Genomic DNA, 23,176 nt, shown 5'->3' with positions numbered 1-23,176 from the left:
AAGGAATCCCTGTCTTAATAAACAATCCAAATTTATATCAATAATAATATTATATTACTATATTAATACACCAGATTTTGTCACTACATGCCTCAATCTTACTATCAGTAAAATATTAGGTATCAAATATATGAGAAAATTTGATAAAGAGTGGTCTTCAAAATTTTTTTAAAAGGCTATTTTAAAATGTGCTATAAAACCACCTTGTAGTGGCTGCCACCCTTTCTAGCAGCGAAAAAAATGATTTGAGGTTAGACATATTTCATACATGCAGGTACCATTAGATAAAAACAGAGGTGGCAAAAGTACACACATCCTTTACTTAAGTAGAAGTACAGATACTCATGTTTTAAAATACTCGGGTAAAAGTTGAAGTACTGATTAAACGTTTTTACTTAAGTGAAAGTAAAGAAGTCTTGGCTCTGACATGTACTTAAGTAAAAACTAGTTATTACTGCTACCTGTTTTAGCTGTTAACTGGACCTCACATCATGGATGGATGGATGGATGTATGTATGTGATAGCCTAGTGGGTTAATATCAGTATCCCCACAAGGATGAGTTTGAGAGTTTGATTCCTGGTCTTTAATGAAAGATAACCAAATAAAAGGCACTTCTGTGGTAGCTCAGTGGGTTAAGGCTTGTGCCTGAACATGGTCCTTAATATAGTCCACGCTGGTGATAAGGTTTCAAAGCCAGTCCTACATGCCTTCTTTCTTACTGCGCTGGCATAAAACAAAGTATAAACCCTCCAAAAAACACACATGCTTTTCAGCAGCGGTTGCTCAGTGGTTTAAGGCTTGTGCCTCATCTAAACATGCTTCCCAGTCTGATCTCTTCCATGGTTGAGTGGGTTAAGGCTGGTGCCTCGCTGCTGGTGAGGATCAGGGTTTGAATCCTGCTTTCTGCCTGCTAGTTTAGATGTAGGTTATGTTCCTGCTTCCTAAATCTTTCTTTAGCTTTATAGTCTTGTGTAAATGGTTTAAAGGTAGATAGACCTGCTCCAAACAACCTTCCTGGCCTGTCTTCCCTGATGGTTCAGTGGGTTAAATCAGGTTTCTTGCTTTTGGTGGGGTTCAGGGTTCGAATCCTGCTTTCTATCTGCCAGTCACGATCAGGATTTACGTCCTACATCTTTCTTTAGCGATATATTTTTGTTTTTAATGGGTTAATGGGCTGCTCTAAATAAGCTTCCTAGCCTGTCCTCACCAATGGTTCAACAGGTTAAGGTTGGTATCTCGTTGGTGGTGGGGATCATGGTTCGAATCCTGCTTTCTTCCTGGTATTTACAATGTGGGTTCAACTTGTGCTACTTACATCTGTATTCGCTTCCTACATCTTTCTTTACCGTTAAATTCTTGTGTTGATGGTTTGAAAAGAATGATAGACCTGCTCTAATCAAGCTTCCCATCCTGTTTTTTTCTGATGGCTTAGTGGGTTAAGCCTGGTACTTTGCTAATGTTGGTGGTCAGTGTTCAAACCTGGCTTTCTGTCTGCTAGTCATGAGGTAGGTTAAATTCCTGATTCCTACATCTTCATATTCTTGTTTTGATGGGTTAAAAAGAAAGATAGACCTGCTCTCAACAAACTTCCCAGCTTGTCCTTCCGGATGGTTCAGTGGGTTAATGCTGGTGCCTTGCTAATGGTTGAGTCAGGGTTCGAATCCTGCTCTGTCCCTGCTAGTCACGTCACGGCTTTGCTTCCTATGTCTGTCTTTAGCATTATATTCTTGTGTTGATGGTTTGAAAGAAAAGATAGACCTGCTCTAAACAATCGTTGCAGCCGGTCCTTCCTGATGGTTCAGTGAGTTAAGACTGGTATTTCGCTGTTGGTGGGGGTCAGGGTTCGAATCCTGCTTTCTGTGTTTTTGTCTGTTCTGAATTTCTTGCTTTGAAGCCTGAAACAAACGATAAACCCCCCAAAAAAAGAAGGTGTGTTGTGGGACTTGATGGCTTTGTAATAAAAGCCTTGCCTCTGAACTCAGAGGTTGCTGGTTCGAATCTGGCTTGTCCCCACACTGGGTAAGCTGTGTGGAAAGTCGTGTTTGGTGAGCAATAAGGTAGTTGACTGTAAACAAAGGCTGTGAAGACCTGCTGCTTCACAGCCTCAGAAAAAGTGAGGGTGATAGGTTTTTGGCAGAATTTTTCCCTATATATGCAAAACTAAGTCGATACTTTTTTGAACGTTTTTGCTTCATAACACCCTGTTTTCAGCTACTCAGACACCGGGGGGGGGCACATGCCCGGATACCACATCCAACCTTCCACGCAGCCATTTCCGACATCTTCCTTACTACGGCCACCGGAACCTTCCAACACTCTTAACTTTGAGTCCTGGCCGGGGTTTGAACCAGCAACCTCTCAACCCAAAGGTAAAGCTCTTCCAATTGAGCCACAGGATCTCCTGCAAGAACCTGATTTTTAGGACCTTTTCTGGTTCTTTTTAAAAACTTTTTAAACAATTTAAACGAAATCTAAGGGGTAGGAATCGAACTGGGTGAGTCAGATAGCGGCGACCACTTCACTGACCATTACACCAACACAGGGAGAGGCAAACAAGCCTTTGCTTATTGGACTCTTGGCTTTTCTATAGTTCGGAGACCAGTGTTTTCTCTTAGATCATGATGGTGGAGGGTCAAAACTTCTCCTTCCTGTACATTCTCTCAGTAACTCGAAGTCTATGAGAAGTGACTCAGGTACAAGAACCACATCTCCAACACCTGCACCACTGAAATACCATGATTTGCCAGCAACCAATTTTAATGATCTTTCATTGTTCTGTTTTTAAAAACTTCTTATAATGTTCAATATGAAACTAGAGGTAAGAATCGAACCAGGGAAGTCTTTCATCATAGATCGCTAATGGCATTACTTCAAAACTCTAAACTTTGTTAGACATGTAAATAAGCAAGAAAGACAAAGACAAAGAGACACAGACACAGCTTTAGAAAGAGTGAGAAACAAATAACAAAAAACAAAAAAACACAGCAAGAGACATATACACTGAGACAGAGACATTTACTAAAAGAGACACAGAGACAATTAGATAGAGAAAATAGAGAGACAAAGATAGTGAGATATAGCCACTTCCTGTTGGAAGTGTTTATCCAGAGTGACTCTTAATGATCTCATTTACTAAATGAGCAGCAGTGAGTTAAGTGCTTGCTCAGGTGCCCAAAACTTGCAGCTTGGACGTGTTAAACATGTATCATATTTACAGCATGTGATATATATGTAAGCATATGTACAGTGATTAAATATAAAGACTATATCAGTGCAGAGACGTGTGGACATCATTTAGAGCCTTTGCTATGTTTCCACACGGATAGTTAATGAGGTGATACCGGAGAAAATGCACCTCTTTAAGTCAAGTCAGGAAGCTTTTATATATATATATTAAATTATAGACATTTTACAGATTTAAATAATGTATTGTTTTTATCTGTACGATTAATAAAGACTTAAATAAGTAATTTAAGTTTGTGTCGCCATTATGAGGGAAAAACCCACAAAACGCCACCTAGAGGGTTAATTGTGAGAATCATGGCGGATTTTGGTGTTTGATTTGAGACTCAGAAATAAAACAAAAGTTTACTGATTAAAAATATTTTTATCTGGAGTTAATTAATTTATTTTATATCTAAGTAAAGAAAGGAAAAAAATTCGTGCCGTTTAAAATAATTTTAATTTTGACAGCCATATATATATATATATATATATATATATATATATGTGTGTAACCCTCTTTGCCGGTGTGCTCCCCCAATTGTCTCTGTTTTGGGTTTGAATTAAGGATGAACGAGGAGGACACCACGATTGTTGAGTCAAACAGAGCAGCTTTCTTTAATTAGGCTTCTTTATCCAACTCAGTCACTTTCACAGCAGAACCAACACTGCAACAGCCTTTTCACAAAGGAAATAGAACTGGCTCATTACAACGTCCAACATAGATACATATACATACATACACATTGATAACAAATTAGAGTTAAACTAAATATGGATGTGGCTACAGCTAAATAGTAAGTCATGGTTCACAAATTCACTGAAAACCAAAATTAAAATACTGCATGTAACAGACAAATGTTGGCTGTAGTCAAAATAAAAAGAATAACATCACGACATTACATAAAATATGCTGCACCACATGGAACACAGAAAACATGCAAAAAATTAAATATATAAAACAATCCATCCAATATAATTTCACAAACATGTTATTAAACCCTTTGTAAAACAATATATTTCTTTGAATAACATGAATGGCTAATATAATTGGATAAATTTAACATATATTATGGAGAACAGTGAAAATCCTCCTTACCTTTTCACAAAGGAAATAGAACTGGGGGAAACAGCTCCACCCTTGCAAATAAAGGCTTAATCCACTAATAACCAAGAACACACAGCTCCCTCCAAGGGCAGGGAGAGCAAATTACACTATCCCTACATCCACCCCCACCTTAAATGATGATGTCCCAGTCATCTGTAAACTCAGGTTAAACCTAAATAATCGAAATCAAGCAAATTTAGAACTTAAGACACTATCAAGAATGTGCATGACTAACAGTGTTGCTAAAGCAGGTCCTCCTGGCCTTGGCAGCTTCCTACAATTTTCTTCCTCTCTCTAACTTCTCCTGGTCACTTTTACCATTTATGGCATGAATGTCTAAGGAGAGTCTACTTGGTGGGCACCTTTTCCGGACAGGATATCTCCTCTTTGGACAGCCAGGATCCGAGACTTCCAGTGGTGTCTACTCATTTTGCGCTCTCCTTACTCCCACAATCTCTTCCAACAGACTCTCATTCTGTTTGCACTCTTCGTCCACCATATCTGGCAAACCCACACTTGTGCACTGTGTAATCCTGCCACTTTCTCCACTCTCGCCAGTTTCCACCACTTCCACTTCTCCCTCAGCATCACTTGGGTCTATCCCAGACACTTCTTCAATGTCAGACTCATCTCCAGCTGCTTTGAGCCCACCGGGAAAAACATACACTGGGCCAGAAGATTGCGGTGGATAACTCCTTCCCTGTCACCATCTTCTGAATGAACCACATACACCGGAATGTTTGGCTGTTTCTTTACTACAATATATGGATGTGGTTCCCACCTGTCAGCCAGCTTCTGTTTTCCCTCAACATAACACAATTTCACCATCACTCTGTCACCAGGTTGAAACACATCACTCCTGGCTTTCTTATCATAGTGCTTATTCTGAAGATCCTTAGCATGTCTCGACATTCTGTTTGCCTCACCATAAGCGTATGTTAAGCATTCACGCAGCGACTGGACATATTCACTGTACTCACATGGCGGTTTTTCAGTTGTCAGCCCGAAAATAAGATCAACAGGCAGTTGTGGATGTCTTCCATACATCAGAAAGTATGGCGAGAAACCAGTTGAATCATGTTGAGTACAATTATATGCATGTGTCAGTGCATCAACATATTCATGCCACCTGGGTTCTGTTGAATCTCTCTGTGGTTCCATTGCCCTGTGGGTGGTAAGGGCTGGTATGAGTCCTTGTGACTCCAGTCAACTTGCACAACTCTTTGACCACTGTACTTTCAAAATTTCTGCCCTGATCAGCATGGAGTGCTGTGGAAATTCTTCCACAGCACCTTTGCCACCGTGACAGCCTTCTGGTCTTTTGTGGGGTAAGCCTGAGCAAATCTCGAAAAATGATCGGTTACCACCAGAATATTCTCTATTCCTCCCTTAGACTTTTCCAAGACAAGAAAATCCATGCAAATGAGTTCCATAGGGGCTTTAGTGTGAATGCTCACCAACGGAGCCCTATTTCCAGCTGTTGGAGTTTTTCTCAGACAACATCTTTCACACTGCTTACACCAGGACTTTACCTCTTGACGCATTCTTGGCCAAAAGAACCGTTCTTGGACCAGATTCACAGTACGTTCAAATCCCAAATGGCCAGAATCATCATGAAGACTTGTTTTAGCTATAAGTCTCATTTTCTCTGGTAACACCAGCTGGGCCACGGACTGTCCCTGGGAATGTTTAACTTGTCTGTAAAGAATTCCATCTTTGACCATCGGTCTCAAGTCAAGTCAAGTCAAGTCAAGTTTATTTGTATAGCGCTTTTCACAACAGACATTGTCTCAAAGCAGCTTTACAGAAAACAACAGTGAAGGTGAATGGTGTGCGTTTGTCCCTGATGAGCAAGCCGTGGCGACAGTGGCAAGGAAAAACTCCCTTAGATGATATGAGGAAGAGCCTTGAGAGGAACCAGACTCAAAGGGGAACCCATCCTCATATGGGTGACATCAAGAGTTTGGTCATAAATCTTTCAACAATACAGAACAATTTGTGATCATCATAGATCCAGCATCAGCTTCTCCATGCCAGGGCCTTTAAACACTCGGCATCTACTTCTCCATGATCATCCATGGGTCCATAATCTTCACGAGGTGGGACGTGACTGGAGCTGGCCAAACCTCAGGATGCCTCGGGATGGGGAGAGAAAGAGAAGCAGTGGAGAGGAATTAGCGTAGCTGCTGTTCATGATATTAACAGCACAAGTTGATAATGTGCATGTGATCACATATTCTGGAGCACAAGGTTGTGATGTGATGTGTGTTATGTGTAGGCTTTGCTAAAAAGATATGTTTTTAATCTACACTTAAACTGGGAGAGTGTATCTGAACCCCGAACACTGTCAGGAAGACTATTCCAGAGTTTAGGAGCTAAATGTGAAAATGCTCTACCGCCTTTAGTGGACTTTGCTATTCTAGGAACTACTAGAAGCCCAGAGTTTTGAGATCTCAGGGAGCGTGACGGATTGTAGCGTGTTAAAAGACTGGATAGATACATGGGAGCCAAACCATTTAGTGCTTTATAAGTGAGTAGCAGTAGTTTGTAGTCTATTCGAAACTTAATAGGAAGCCAATGTAGGGACGATAAGATTGGGGTTATATGATGGTATTTTCTTGACCTAGTAAGAACTCTTGCTGCCGCATTCTGAACTAACTGAAGCTTGTTTATTAATGATGCAGGACATCCACCTAGTAATGCATTACAGTAGTCTATTCTAATTCTATTCTAGTCTCCTCCATTCTTTTAAGAGAACCAGTGTATCCCTTCCTTTCTCCAACCTTTCTCCTCGTCTTGGCTTTCTGTTCAATGTTTTGTAGTAGAGAACAGGCCCAATGACAGGGTCCTCTTTTTGATACCCTCTGATCTCTAACTTTGTCATTACAGGCAGTGCATCAGTTCCTGCCCCATCAAACAGGTTAGCTGGCTTATCAATAAATTGCACAAACTCACCCCCTGTGATGATCACAAATGCTGAGCTTATAAAACTAGGAGCTACTAACCATATAGACTGTATAAGACTGCAGAAAGAACATCACGTATAATCTTCGGTAATCAAGTTAGTTCTCACTCTCCAGTGTTCTGTATTGTTGAAAGATTTATGATCTTGATGTCACCCAAATGAGGATAGGTTCCCCTTTTGAGTCTGGTTCCTCTCAAGGTTTCTTCCTCATAACATCTAAGGGAGTTTTTCCTTGCCACAGTCGCCACGGCTTGCTCATCAGGGACAAATTCACACCATTCACCTTAACTGTTGATTTGTGTAAAGCTGCTTTGAGACAATGTCTGTTGTGAAAAGCGCAATACAAATAAACTTGACTTGACTTGACTGTGCATTCATCAGTTCTCCCTGCTTTCTCACTAGCATCTGCCTGCTTTCCACCTGAGTCAGCTCCCCAGGACTGGTTTCTCTGAGTTGAAGAAATCCACTGTGGGCATGACTGAAGAGTTTCTGTAACCTCTTGCCTCGACATTCTTGAGAGTGCGTCAGCATTTGAGTTAGACTTCCCTCGCCTATACTCAATGTCAAAGTCAAACATGGCAAGGTGCGACACCCAGCGCTGGCCCGTGGCATCCAACTTTGCAGTGCTCATCACATATTTAAGAGGGTTGTTATCAGTCAGCACAGAAAACTTATGTCCATAGAGGTGGTCATAGAGCTTTTCTGTAACTGCCCACTTTAGAGCTAAAAACTCCAATTTGTGTGCAGGGTAGCGGGTTTCTGGCGGTCTCAATCCTCTGCTGGCATAAGCAATCACCTTTTCCTCACCGTCTTGAACTTGTGCCAGTACGGCCCCAAGACCCTTGCCAGAAGCATCCGTTTGCAGTACAAATGGCAAGCTGTAGTCAGGGTAGCCCAGAACTGGTGCAGTACTCAATCTCCCCTTCAATGCTTCAAAAGCTTTTTCACATTTGTCAGACCACTCAAATGGCTTCTCAGGTCCATAAGCTCTTTTTGAACCTCTTTTCTTTTTCTTTGGGTCACCAGAAGTAAGTCTATACAGGGGTGCCACTAATGTTGCATATCCCTCAATGAACCGTCTAAAGTACCCAGCGAAACCAACAAACGCCAGCACCTTCTTCACATTTGACGGCCGCTTCCAGTCCTTAACTCTGCTTATCTTCTCAGGATCTGTATGAATACCCTCTGCTGACACCACATGGCCCAGGTATTGAACTTCTTTCCTCAACAGGCTGCACTTTTGAGGCTTTAGATTCAAACCATGTTCGCGGAGCCAGCTGAACACTGCTTCCAACCGCTCAAGGTGCTCTTCAAAAGGTCCTAGAGAAGATAATTATGTCATCAAGATAGATCAAGAGACTTTCAAAATTCAAGTCACCAAAACAACAGGTCATCAATCTTTGGAATGTTGATGGGCCATTTTGTAGACCAAATGGCATACGGTTGGCCTCATATAACCCCATGGGGGTACTGAAAGCAGTTTTGTGCTTGTCCAGCTCAGCCACCTCAACTTGCCAGTAACCAGATGTGAGATCAAGAGTCGAAAAGAACCTTGCCTGCCCCAATGCCTCCAATGCGTCCTCTATTCGTGGTAGAGGAAAAGCATCTCTGGTGCACACAGATCCTTAAAGAGCCATCTTTTTTTAGATACAACAACAATGGGAGATGCATATGGGCTTTTGCTTGGACGAATGACTCCAGCTTCTTCCATCTGTGATATGGCCTTCCGTACCTCCTGGTACTGAGATGGGGGTATTTTCCGACAAGCGAGGCGGAAAGGTTTTGGGTCTACTAGTGGAATCTCATGTTGCACAGTGGTGGTATGTCCATAGTCCGTGGAGTGTTTGGAGAAGACATCAGCATTCCTTCGCAACAAATCCTTCAGCAATATCAACTGCTCCTCACCTTCCACTGCTGCAGGCCTGAGATCAACTCCACATGTCACACTATGGTCAGACTCAGCACTAGTTATCTCCTGTTGACTATGAAAAGACATTGAGCTCTCACAGTGACTCTGACACATGAATTGATTTTGATATGGCAGTCGGCACTTGTCTCCACTTTCGAGAACATTTTGGACTAGGAAAGCATCTGCCAACAGGGTCCTTAATTTGACTATGACATCCTTCCCAGACAGGTTCAAAACACGGACAGGAACACAACCTTTTTTCACATCAGCAATCAGCCTGGCAACTATAAGGCCTTCTGGTATTTTTTTTTTTCGAGCTTATCCTGCACCAGAATTGTGTACTTTGTTTTCTTTGGCCCACCCATAACTCTGCCAATAACATCCTGCTCCATACCAGCCGGTATTTTTATTCTGTGGCCAGCATACTGAACTTGACCTACCCTGCCCATAGCCCCACCAGGCTCACTCTTATTTAGATCCATGAATGCAGAGTGCCACTCAGGATAAGACAATTTTACTTCAGCCAGATATTTTCTGCCATATGATGCTTTGAGATCATTTCTGGAAACCCTTATCACATTAGTCCTAATTAGCAATGGAACACTGGACCGGTATTCTGTTACAGGGACAACAAAAACAGGAACATTTAAATACACCCTCCCCAAAAACTTTAGGTTGATACAAAGCACACCAACATAAGACACGGGCTGGCCAGTGGCACCTTCAATGGGGATGTCTGATGGCTTCAACTCCTGAGTACGCAGAACAGGATGCTGTCGCCCAAAAATCATCAGTAATTGTCGTGACTTGAGAGCCAGAATCAATGAGAGCCTTACACATCTCTCCATCCACTTCAACCACCCCTTCATTACAGGGACCTACTAGCGGGGTATCAGCTAGTTTAGACTTGCCCGTCTCATGTTGCTGGGGACTTTGTTGCCTGCCTGTGGTTGCCCTGGTAACCACAGGCTTTACATGTTTAAATCCTGCCTGGTCTCTGCTCCAGTTTCAGCTTGGACTGTCACATCAGTCATCACTGTCCGACACAAACGTGCAATGTGTCCTGTTTTCCCGCAACGATAGCACACTACGCCCCTTGCATCAGTGTCATTACCCCCTTGAGATCTCCGGGCCTGAGTAACCACAGTCCATGGCGATGCTCCAACTCTAGCCTCCAGCTGCATCAACCTATTCTTTTGATCCTCTTGGCTGCATACCAGTTTCTTTACCAAGGCAGTTGGTGCAGTTCAGACAGATCTGAGTTCCGTCGATTCACTTTCTTAGCGATCTGATTTTCTCCATTCTGGTTACTGCAGCCAGTCGTAAACTGAGCCTGGGCATATGTCTTTTTGGCTTTTGGCTGCATTTGGAACTTTCTTGTCTCTCGAGCAAGGTTACGAAGCTCTGTTTGAAGTTCACGAAAACTTAGGAGTCTAGGCATCATTGGAGCCAGCCTGATATAAACTTCCTCATCACTCAATCCTCTCATGAACTGACGAGTCAGTTTGCTATCTCGATCTGGGAAAGGACGGCCTTCATACTGTGCCCCTTCCACTGAACGTAAGGTTGCCTCCAAAGCAATGGCGTATGAACATGCAGATTCACCAGTGCACTGGTATCTCTCATAAAAATCAGCTAAAGGGTCAAGAGATGTCTGCATATCACTATACTCGGCTCGTAGTTCTTCAAAAGCTCTGCTGGTATTCTGCTCATTGGGAGAGAGATTCAGAACTAGCTTTCTGGCTTCGCCACTCAGATGTCGCACCACTGTAGCAAAACCCAGATTTTCAGGCATCCCTCCCGCATCAATAAGATACTGCATGTCCCATATCCAGTCTTCAATAAGAATCCTGCAATCTGGACCACCACTGAATATTTGCACATTACGCATCTGGAGTGTCTGAGTAAAACCGGGTTGTATTAAGGGAATGGGTTGTTGGACATACATTTGTGAACCACGATACACTGGCACAGTCATAGGAACATGCACAGCAGTTGGTGTAACAACTTGGGGTGTAACAACTTATGATTCAGAAAAATTCAGACAATCTGGGGAAAAGTACATATTGGGATAATAAGGAATGTTGGCTTCAGGTGGCATAGATGATGCTTGGGTTGAGTGTGGGTCATTTGGGAAAGAGGCCTGGTCAGGTGTCGTTCCGCTAGCCACATTTGGTGAAGCATGACTGTTGGTGACCCGGTCATGCATGTTAGCTTGGAATTGGCCATTCGACAAATTAGGCTGATGTAGACTAACTGCAGACAAATGCATGGTGGTTGGAAGTTTACTAGGGGCATTATCTGGGGCTTGTGGGTGAGCTGAGGCCTGATGTTCATAGGCTTTGGGATAGTTGCCAGACTGTTGCCAGTGAGCCACATTCTTTCGTTGTACTGCTAACTGCGATGACTTAGGCCTGGCAGACTGTTCAATGTTAACATCTGGCTGGGACCCAATCCCTATAGTCAAACTGACAGGCATACCTATTTGATTCTCTTGGATTTTGTCTTGCGTTGCTGGTAACCATGGGGTGGCTTGAAAGGGCTGTCTTAATGGTACTTGGAGACAGTGAGTTGCTCGATGAGGGGTGGTTTCAGGGAGCCCTTGCATTTCTCTTTCACTTCTTTGACTATGTAATACCCGTGCAGATCAGTGTGGACGTAGTGTACAATCCTAAATATATATTGTTTGCAAAATTGTAATTAAATGAATTGCAATTTAGTAAGTGGATGCGTTTGTGATTATCATGTGTTTTCTACTCAAAAAGAACTTAATCAACCTTTAAATCACACAGTATGAGAAAATAAAAAAATTAAATAAACAATGAAATACAATTACCCACTTCAAGAGATTTAACTATATACTAAATACTATTTAGATACAGGACATTACAGCTACAGCTAAATAGTAAGTCATGGTTCACAAATTCAATTCACTGAAAACCAAAATTAAAATACTGCATGTAACAGACAAATGTTGGCTGTAGCCAAAATAAAATGAATAACATCACGACATTACATAAAATATGCTGCACCACATGGAACACAGAAAACATGCAAAACATTTAATATATAAAACAATCCATCCAATATAATTTCACAAACATGGTATTAAACCCTTTGTAAAACAATATATTTCTTTGAATAACATGAATGGCTAATATAATTGGATAAATTTAACATATATTATGGAGAACAGTGAAAATCCTCCTTACCTTTTCACAAAGGAAATAGAACTGGGGGAAACAGCTCCACCCTTGCGAATAAAGGCTTAATCCACTAATAACCAAGAACACACAGCTCCCTCCAAGGGCAGGGAGAGCAAATTACACTATCCCTATTATATATATATATATATATATATATATATATATATATATATATATATATATATATATATATATATATATATATATATACAGTGAGGAAAATAAGTATTTGAACACCCTGCTATTTTGCAAGTTCTTCCACTTAGAAATCATGGAGGGGTCTGAAATTGTCATGGTAGGTGCATGTCCACTGTGAGAGACATAATCAAAAAAAAAAAATCCAGAAATCACAATATATGATTTTTATACTATTTATTTGTATGATACAGCTGCAAATAAGTATTTGAACACCTGTCTATCAGCTAGAATTCTGACCCTCAAAGACCTGTTAGTCTGCATTTAAAATGTCCACCTACACTACATTTATTATCCTAAATTAGATGCACCTGTTTGAGGTCGTTAGCTGCATAAAGACACCTGTCCACCCCATACAATCAGTAAGAATCCAACTACTAACATGGCCAAGACCAAAGAGCTGTCCAAAGACACTAGAGACAAAATTGTACACCTCCACAAGGCTGGAAAGGGCTACGGGGAATTTGCCAAGCAGCTTGGTGAAAAAAGGTCCACTGTTGGAGCAATCATTAGAAAATGGAAGAAGCTAAACATGACTGTCAATCTCCCTCGGACTGGGGCTCCATGCAAGATCTCACCTCGTGGGGTCCCAATGATCCTAAGGAAGGTGAGAAATCAACCCAGAACTACATGGGAGGAGCTGGTCAATGACCTGAAAAGAGCTGGGACCACCGTTTCCAAGGTTACTGTTGGTAATACACTAAGACGTCATGGTTTGAAATCATGCATGGCACGGAAGGTTCCCCTGCTTAAACCAGCATATGTCCAGGCACGTCTTAAGTTTGCCAATGACCATTTGGATGATCCAGAGGAGTCATGGGAGAAAGTCATGTGGTCAGATGCGACCAAAATAGAACTTTTGGGTCATAATTCCACTAAACATGTTTGGAGGAAGAAGAATGATGAGTACCATCCCAAGAACACCATTTCTACTGTAAAGCATGGGGTGGTAGCATCATGCTTTGGGGGTGTTTTTCTGCACATGGGACAGGGCGACTGCACTGTATTAAGGAGAGGATGACCGGGGCCATGTATTGCGAGATTTTGGGGAACAACCTCCTTCCCTCAGTTAGAGCATTGAAGATGGGTCAAGGCTGGGTCTTCCAACATGACAATGACCTGAAGCACACAGCCAGGATAACCAAGGAGTGGCTCTGTGGGAAACATATCAAGGTTCTGGTGTGGCCTAGCCAGTCTCCAGACCTAAACCCAATAGAGAATCTTTGGAGGGAGCTCAAACTCTGTGTTTCTCAGTGACAGGCCAGAAACCTGACTGATCTAGAGAAGATCTGTGTGGAGGAGTGGGCCAAAATCCCTCCTGCAGTGTGTGCAAACCTGGGGAAAAACTACAGGAAACGTTTGACGTCAAACAAATGCTACTGTACCAAATATTAATATTGACTTTCTCAGGTGTTCAAATACTTATTTGCAACTGTATCATACAAATAAATAGTTTAAAAATCATACATTGTGATTTCTGGATTTTTTTTTAAAATTATGTCTCTCACAGAGGACATGCACCTATGATGACAATTTCAGACCCCTCCATGATTTCTAAGTGGGAGAACTTGCAAAATAGCAGGGTGTTCAAATACTTATTTTCCTCACTGTATGTATATATATATATATATATATATATATATATATATATATATATATATATATATATATATATATATATATATATATATATATATATATATATACACACAAAACGAATTAAAAATGTTGTTACCTAATGAATGTGTCCAGGCTGAAGATTCACATATAGAACACAAGCAGAGAAAAGATGATGATGATCAGGAATGTGTCTGTTCTCAGTCATGTTTACATCACTGACTCCCTCTGTCTCATCCACGTTAACCCCAAACTTCTTACTGCCTTCTGTGGTGAGTGAGAGTCCGTACTTTATACACCAGTGGATTGAACGTGCAGTAACAGGAAATCGGTTGTTCGGCTGAAATCGGCGCGCAGTGAAAATAAAAATAATAATATTTCACCAACTTCCAGTGGGCTCACCACCTGCAGGAGGGACCGTAAGGGACGGTGCTATGAGCATTGGGCAGCAGTCGGAGGTGGGGGCCTGCTTAGACTGCTGCCCCCGCGACCCGAATTACGGATAAGCGGGAGAAAATGAATGAATGAATGAATGAATGAATATTTCACCAAATCAATGGATTAAAACTAAAGTAACGAGTCTGTTTTGAAAATGTAAGAAGTAAAAAGTACAGATATTTGTGTAAAAATGTAATGAGTAAAAGTAAAAGGTTGTCTGAAAAATAAATAGTGGAGTAAAGTACTGATACCGAAAAATCTACTTAAGTACAGTAACAAAGTATTTGTACTCCGTTACTTCCCATCTCTGGATGAAAACATGCAGGCATTTCATGTGTAGAGAAGTGAGATAGCTTAAGCCCACACTTTAGAAACTTTTTTACTACACTGAGCATTCGATGAATATGAAATCTATGTTAACCTATTTTTCATCCCACCTCCAGAATTCTTTTAAACCCACACATACAATAACTTTTATTTCAATTTTGTCTTCATTAGCTTTAGATGAGAGAGATTTTACACTAAACTTTTTACTAGTGTATTTGTTTTCCTGTTATTGTTTATTGGCTTCTTTAAGTGTTTGCATGCAATTTACATCTTCTGATTTCAACACTGAAACATTGGCGGGTCATCGATTATGCCAAAAGCCACAGGATTGGATCTCTCATTAGCCCCTACATGATCATTAGTCACTTGCTCCTGATTCAGATTCATTGCTGATCAGCACTTGTGTATATAGCGTCACCCTTCATAGCAGACTTTGTTTCAAGGTTGCCTGTCTATATTTGAGAAAATGAAATAATGACAGTAAGCTTAGATTTCCGTTGCGTGTTGTGACATTATATTTGATAAAATTAATCTTTATAAATTATGAATGCTACCAAATTCAAAAGCTTCTGACTTGTTAACCTAATTAAATCATCTTGTCTAAAATGTGGTGAAATATACTGTTCTGGATTACAAAGTAGTGTTGGTAGAATTAAAAAAGATAATAATTAAATAAAAAATAAAAAACAGGAACACCATTACATAGCACAATATGTATACAAAACTGGGTTTACATAAAAATAGCAATAAAACTACAAATAAGGAATAAAACAACACAGTTTGTGTAGTTGTGTAAAGTAATCATGTTGGCGCGCCTAAATAGACTTTTTTCCAGTAAGAGCCTGTCACAAAGTGTTTTATTTCTCTAATACCACAGTAATTTGCCAAAAGCTAACAGTTTAGTAATAATTACCCCTTTATACCTTTCATACCTTATTTTGTTTAAGATTTTAGAATAGTCAAGACAAATTTCTGGTTATTAATACATTATAGCAGCTATAAACCAGTTCACTCACCAGTCTTTCTTAAATTCCTCTTTGAAGTTACTAAGAAACCAAAAAAATTTACATTCTCTGTTTTATAGCAGAAACTGACCATTACAAAACAGTCACCCAAATTCCTTCAATAGATATTGAATAAGCATTTCCATACAAAAAGCTTCACCATTAACAATTATTTAATTATGGAAATGTTACTTTGCTATGCAACATTTTATATTAATATCTGTAGATTATTGTGGAGTGTCCTTCATTTCCTTGACTTTTTTTTATTAAACTACAGAAACCGTAGCACATTTGAATAACCAAATGAATATAAACCTATGGTCTGAAATACAGATGACACTAATGTCAGAGCTGTGGTTATATAAAAATTCATTAACATCTGATGACCAATCAAACTTGACAATTCATCAGCGTTGCGGTTCACATTTGATGATAACGCTGGAGTGTACAGACTGTTCCATAAGTGGGTGGAAAGTTCTTTCCCACTTTACAGTCATTCACAGTCTTTTGTAGATGTAGATCTTGTGGCACACCGTAGAAGAAAACCTTCAGGTATGTGCACCTTGTGAACTAGTGGAGGGGCTGGTACCCTGTAACAATAACGCAGGTGAACATCAGGCCTGGCTTCTTATTAGAATTTGAGCAACTAGGAATCCACTAATATCTTATATATTGAACTGAATTACTTATAACTAAATATCGGTATAGATGTGAAAACTCTCAATCTTAAAGGATCACATTTTTCAACCTATTTCCCTGAGATGTTTTATAACATGTTTGCTTCATAGAAACATAGGACCCAATTAGACTAAATTAGGCCAACACCAAAAATCTGCTCAGTTACTATGAGGACATAAGCACAGGATCAGTCTCAAGTGTTGATCAGTGCATCTATAAGAGAAACACACTATAGCACTAAAGAAATCCCACCTCTATAGTTGTGCTGACTTTCCTTTTGATGTCGCAGATTTTCTCTGAGAGAAAACGCCGAACCAATCGCAGCTGCCCATCGACTTCTTCCTTCTGATAGCCACGCTGCTGTAGTCGCTCCTTCAGGCACTCTAGTTCAAGAATATGAATACAAATATTACATTTATCCTCCATAGTAATTACATGCTATTCAAAGTCCTCTGGTGGTTTGGCCATTTTTACATTCATGCCATTTTTCAAATTCCATTATGTTCTCAGTTTAGGGTTAAGAACCTTATTCAAGGGCCCAGCAGTAGCAAAATTTAACACCACAGAGCTACTACCTCCATGTTCAGATGCTGGTGATGACAAATTGAATATTGCCTACGGAGCTACTAACTGCAATGGTTGGGGGAGATGGTGCCATGTTTAAACAAATGTGGAGGCCTTTTATTGAACCAAATCAACCAACCAGTTACAAGAAGTTAAATTTAAGGGAAGATTTGTATTTAAATAAGTAAAAATAACTTTATTTAAATAACTGTTGTTTTTTTTTATACTGTATGAGAAATGGGCTGAGGAACAAATAGCTATGTGATAAGGTCCATGATGGTCTGAGAATTCTATTGTAATTATTTTTTTTTATTCTTTCGTGATGATCATTGGACTTAAATGAAATTATTTTGGTTTAACCCTTTGTTTCTATTAAGAGCTGAAAACTAATTTTATACAAAAAAAAAACATTAACTATAATATAATATTAACTGTGAGGAACTACCTCTAATGACACCAACTTTCTCTGGTGATAATGGAGGCTTCGCCACAGACCCTTTGATGGCATTTGATTTGGATCCGGTCACGCTCCTCTCCTTCAGCGTCTCGAGCCCCCAAATGGCTACAGCCAATGATTTACAAAACTTTGAATGAGAATCCATTCTTTGGATGGCCTTCCACTTTTGACTGTCCAAAAGGACCCCATGTCCTAAGTCGACCTTTAACAAAAAAATAATAGAGAAAGTGCACATTATGTGTAACAAAGTTACATTAATCATGGTACAATTATGTAATATGATTATTTAATCCATCAGGCATATGTGTGGCTTGGGAAAAACATGTAATTTTGTTAACAATTTGCTAATGACCATTTTAATAGGGACACCTGCTCATTCATACAATTATACAATGTTCACATCAAACACCATAATATGGAAAGATATACTGTATGTATTAGATGTTTTTCAAAAACTGCTGATCATTTGTTTAGATCTTTTTTTATAGTCAAGTGAGCAAAGGTTTTTTGAGTAGAAATGACTTGTTAATGATACAACTCAGAAAATAATAGACAGAATGGGGTGAGCTTACAGAAAGTGTATGATATATCAGATAAGTATTCTTTACAAACATGGTTAAGACTGCATATCATATCGATCCTTGAGGCAGATCGGCTCAGAGCAGCCCGAAGCCGAAGCAGAAGACGAAGACCGCATCTGGTACCACTTTTATCAGGATGAGGTAATGTTTCTTTGTCCACAAAAAAACAGCTAGATCTGACAGCTGCGTTTTTATTTTAAAACACTTTCCACCTACAGGTGTGCTTTTAAAAGCTTTCCAAAAATTTGCTCTCCCACTTAAATCATCTGCAAACACACATCCTGATAAAGTGCGAAAACAGATGAAACTTTGGCCTGCATAATTTCTGTCAAGTATTCATTTACTTCCCATCTCTTTAAATCAAATCAATTGTTGGTGGACATTGTCTCTTTTGAAAAAAAAATGCGGTATCATCCATCATCATGTTGAATGGGTCACAAGTGCATCACATGACTAACTACACCACTTTCTCAGTTTACATTACAATGTAAGAACAGTAGTGAGAGTGTTTTTGACAAAAGTGTAGTATCCATGTAGATAAAAGGGTAACATGTAGGCAGAATATATGTTTTCAGATTTATCCAGATATACACTATAGGGACAATTTAATTGGGACACCTGACTTCCCAACTGTTTCCACAAAATGTAAGGCACATAATTGTGTTAAATGTCTTTGGACTCAATAGCATTTAAATTTCTCTTTAATTGAACTAGAATACCCAAAACTGTTCCAGCATGACAATGCCTCTGTGAAAAAGCCAGCTTCATGAAGATATGGTTTATTTTAAAGTAGAAGATCTTGAGTGGCCTGCAATAGAGTTCTGACCTCAACCCTACTGAACACCTTTGGGATTAATTGGAATGCTGACTGCACTCCAGGCCTCCTCACCTCACCTGCATCAGTACCTGTCTTTTCCAACACCCTTGTGGATGATTGAGCACAAATCTCGTCTAGTGGAGCATCTTCCCAGAAGAGTGGAAGTTATTATAACAGCAAATGGGGACTGGAATGTGTGGAATGTGGAATTGGATGTTGAAAATCATGTGTCGCTTAAGGTCAGAATTCAATCAGATGTGTAGCTATAAAAAATATTTGGTGTTACAACTTACCCTGCTGAAGTCCCTCTCTATGAGATCCTCAGGCAGAGGTTCTTTAAGTTCCTTTACTGTAGGAATCAATACATTGTCATAGTGCTCATATGAAGATTCTGTGTCTTCTGTGAAAATTGTGTGTTGTATCTGTGTTCCTGTAAAAATAAAAAAATATGACCTTTACACATTCTTAGATCTAACTGTGACCAGGTAAAAGGTTAGATAACGAAATATATGCAACAGCAGACGGACAAGTGATCAAGATGAAACAGGAAATGACTTTCAAACCTTCTTCTTTTAAAAAGAGTTGTTCTTGAAGGCAAATATTTAATTGTCTAATTTTGTCCAGCTCCGCCGTCATCCTTTTGCACTTTTCGCTCAGCTTTCTAATTGCAGCATCCTTCTCTGCAATCATCACGTCCTTCTCCCTGGAACGTTTCTTCAGCATTACGTAGCTATCCTGAAGTTCCTGGTACAGTTTATAAGACACAACAGACTCCTCATCACTGTCCAAGAAATCCATCTGTCTCTTGACAGTGATCTGTTTCTTCATGAGATCCAGCAGAGAGATTTTCGGTGAATCCACTGTGCTTTTTTCTTTCTGTCGACACGGCAAGAAAAAAAATAAGAGCCGTATACTGCTATATTTGATAATGAGCAATTGTATTATATTTCATAGATCAAATTCACGGATGGATTCCTGTTAATCAATACAAAATGGATATAAACTAACAATGTAATACATGCATAATGAATGATGCCAATTATGATTGTCCAAAAGTATTACCTCTGAGGTTTCACTTTGATAATCGCAGTCATCCTGCAGCAATCTTTCTTCCTCCTCGTTTTCCACGTAAGGAGCTGGAATTCTAGAAATCTCAAAGTCCATTTCATGATCTTAAATACAAACAATTTCAAAGGGGATGGTTTAGAAAAAAAAAAAGCTTGTTCGCACAAAAAACACTCATCATAACACAACATGTTGCTGTAGCTGAACCCTAGCAAACAACCAAAAATGGTTAAAAAATACACTATACGAACAAAAGTATTGGGACACACTGCTTAGTTATTGAATTCAAGTGTTTCAATCAGGTCTTTACATGTGTATAAAAAAAATCACCTAGCCATGCATTTACTGTGAAAATAATGATTTGTTCTGAACAGCTCAGTAAATTTAAGCATGATACTGAGATAGAATGTCATATTTGCAGTCACTTAAAATTTCATCCCTTCTAGATATTCCAAGGTCAACTGGAATGGTATTATTATTATTTCTAAGTGTTATTATTAGAAAGTAAAAGCGTTTAGAAACAGCAGCAACTCAGCCATGAAGCGGAAGAATATTTAAAGTCACAGAGCAGGGTCGCTGTGCTGAGGCGCATAGTGCGTAAAAAAAAATTGTGAAACCACCATCAGGAAACTGTGGAACGATATCCTAATGGCAGCAATCTAATGGATGTCAGTAAGAACCATTAGCGGACATCATGATCGAAAAACCTTAATGGAGATGGAGACCATTAGAGGTTTTTCTGCTTTCTAATGCATGGTCCATTTGATGTGCTATTATAATGACGTTACAACAGCAATCAGACAAACAGCATATTAAAGAAATACATCACTGACATGTAATGTGTCAGTCCTGGTGTAATAACTATATATATATATATATATATATATATATATATATATATATATATATATATATATATATATATATATATATATATATATATGAGATGAAAAAACTTTCTACATAAATATGTGGTGTACACAGACACCCACCTCAACTACATAATATTGCATAATAATTTACATGTGTAATGTACTTTTAGTTCTTGAATGTCAGGTTTGCTGCATTTCTGGTATCAGGTAGCATTTTCGTCTGAACAAACTCTAGCCAAATTCTGTACACACACACACACACACGCCACTTAAAACCCTTTAATCAACTGATACCATCCAACACAAAATGCAATCTAGAACTCTGCAAGTGTGCAATTAATGTAATACTGAGGCACTCTCGACTCAATAAGCAATTTCCGTTCTTCACTGTGCAATTATGTAGATAATGTAGGTTTGTATCTATTGTTGTGATGCTGATGTGTGAGAATGTGCAAGAAAGAATTTCATGGATTAGTGTACACTGTGCACATGACAACCTATTGGAAATCTATGTACTTGCAGTGGGGGTCAAATAAAAAAAGTTCCTTTTGCATATATATATATATATATATATATATATATATATATATATATATATATATATATATATATATATATATATATATATATATATGTATATGTATGTAACGCTGCCATCTGATAGCTCTGTGCTCCCCGGATTGATCCTGAGTTCGACTGGGAAGCTGGCAAAAACCAGAGAACCCGTTATTCACCTGTAAATGTTGTTCATCCACACAGATGTTTGCCACGTTCTCCATGTTTCCTCCAGCCTTCCAAAAACATCACAACTGGACTGGGTATTCTAGACTGCCCCTAAATGTGTGTATGTTCTCCTGGGTCTCATCCAGCAGGCATTCCAGCCTCATGCCCAGTATTTTCAAGATAGGCTCTGGATCCACCACAACCATGTCCACCATGAATCAGTAACTAATGATGAATAAATGAATGAAGGATTATATTCTTTAACTTATGCATGCAATAGTTTGCATTTAGACAATGCACATTTGAATAAATGCACAACTCAGCACTTCATCTGTCATGTCCACAAGCTCCAAACCCAATAGGTGCGTCTTTTAATGTAACATTGCAGGCCTGTATAATGATTTAATTTACATATATAAAGTAAAAGTCAAGGGAACTGAATTTGCACTTCAACCCAGCAAACACTGGCAGTCAGTTTGCCTTTTCCTATCAAGCTGTAACTCAAACTTTTGCGTTGAGAAAAACAATAGAAACGATTTCTAACGTGCACGCGCGCCGCTCTGACTCCCGGTACTGGGCGGACGGACGGAAGGACGGACGGAAGTTGGGCAGTGTTACAGGGACTATTTCCCCTTTACTTATCCCGTTCTATTAGTCTCCGTTCGGCGTTCAAAGCGTGCGCGAAGCTGTAGGTCTTCTAGCTTACCTTCCAGAGGACTCGGCTTTGTCTGCTTTCGTCGCGACATCTTAAAGTGTAATAAAGCAGATCTTCCGTTTGATACACGCGACCTTAAATAGTGTAGTAGCCGAACATCAGCGCGTCCAAGCCGCTGCCGTGTGTCTCCCAGTCTTCCTCCATTCGTCTCACTGTGCTCTCTCCCATTATACACACCACCCTAACATACATCCCATCCAACACCACCACCCTGCACACACTGTTTCAAGTCTTTACAGCGTACTGGGACTAAAACCTGTCTCCTCAATGTCCTGTAATGTTATACTGATGGTCTGTAATGGTGCACTAATGGTGTTTAATGGTTCCCGATGGTTCCTAATGGACGGTCGCGTTTAATCCTAATGGTACGGTAGACTGAAAGAGCTAAGTTTTTTTTTTTTTTCTCCAGAAAAAAAGGATGACTAAAACAGGCAGGACTGAATACAGGGTTTATGTTTATACTTTATACCCAAAAAGCACGTGAGATACCTAAAGCCTGTGAAACATTATTATTATTGTTTTATAAATCAATATTCTATATTAAATCCTCTATTCTCTATCCCTACTGAGCCACAAGACACTGATGGGAGACGAGGTCTTAGGTTTCCCATTAACAGTTAACCATCAGTTTTCAAGCTTAATGGATCATGCAAACCCAAAGGTCCATTCTCTTTCTATTTGGCAAAAGGCATTTCACAGAGTAATCCAGGAA

The 23,176-nt window shown here is 39.6% G+C and overlaps 1 protein-coding gene across 1 annotated transcript; it reads right to left on the bottom strand.

The window, feature by feature from the left end:
* Positions 1-15,479: 15,479 nt before the first annotated feature.
* On the bottom strand, positions 15,480-22,861 carry LOC310737610 (BEN domain-containing protein 5-like). The gene is made up of 7 exons (XM_083562018.1): positions 22,456-22,861; positions 20,152-20,261; positions 19,653-19,965; positions 19,383-19,519; positions 17,680-17,893; positions 16,923-17,053; positions 15,480-16,582 (listed from the first exon to the last, which is right to left on the bottom strand). Exons 1-7 carry the CDS (start codon positions 22,493-22,495, stop codon positions 16,541-16,543), a joined length of 987 nt encoding a protein of 328 aa, XP_083418144.1. The 5' UTR covers positions 22,496-22,861; the 3' UTR covers positions 15,480-16,540.
* Between the last annotated feature and the right edge of the window lie 315 nt (positions 22,862-23,176).

This window comes from Silurus aristotelis, assembly GCF_946808225.1.
Source record: "Silurus aristotelis genome assembly, chromosome: 15".
Taxonomy (NCBI): Eukaryota; Metazoa; Chordata; class Actinopteri; order Siluriformes; family Siluridae; genus Silurus; species Silurus aristotelis.
The sequence above is the reverse complement of the archived record's forward strand: the minus strand, read 5'-3'. Positions and strand labels throughout refer to the sequence as shown.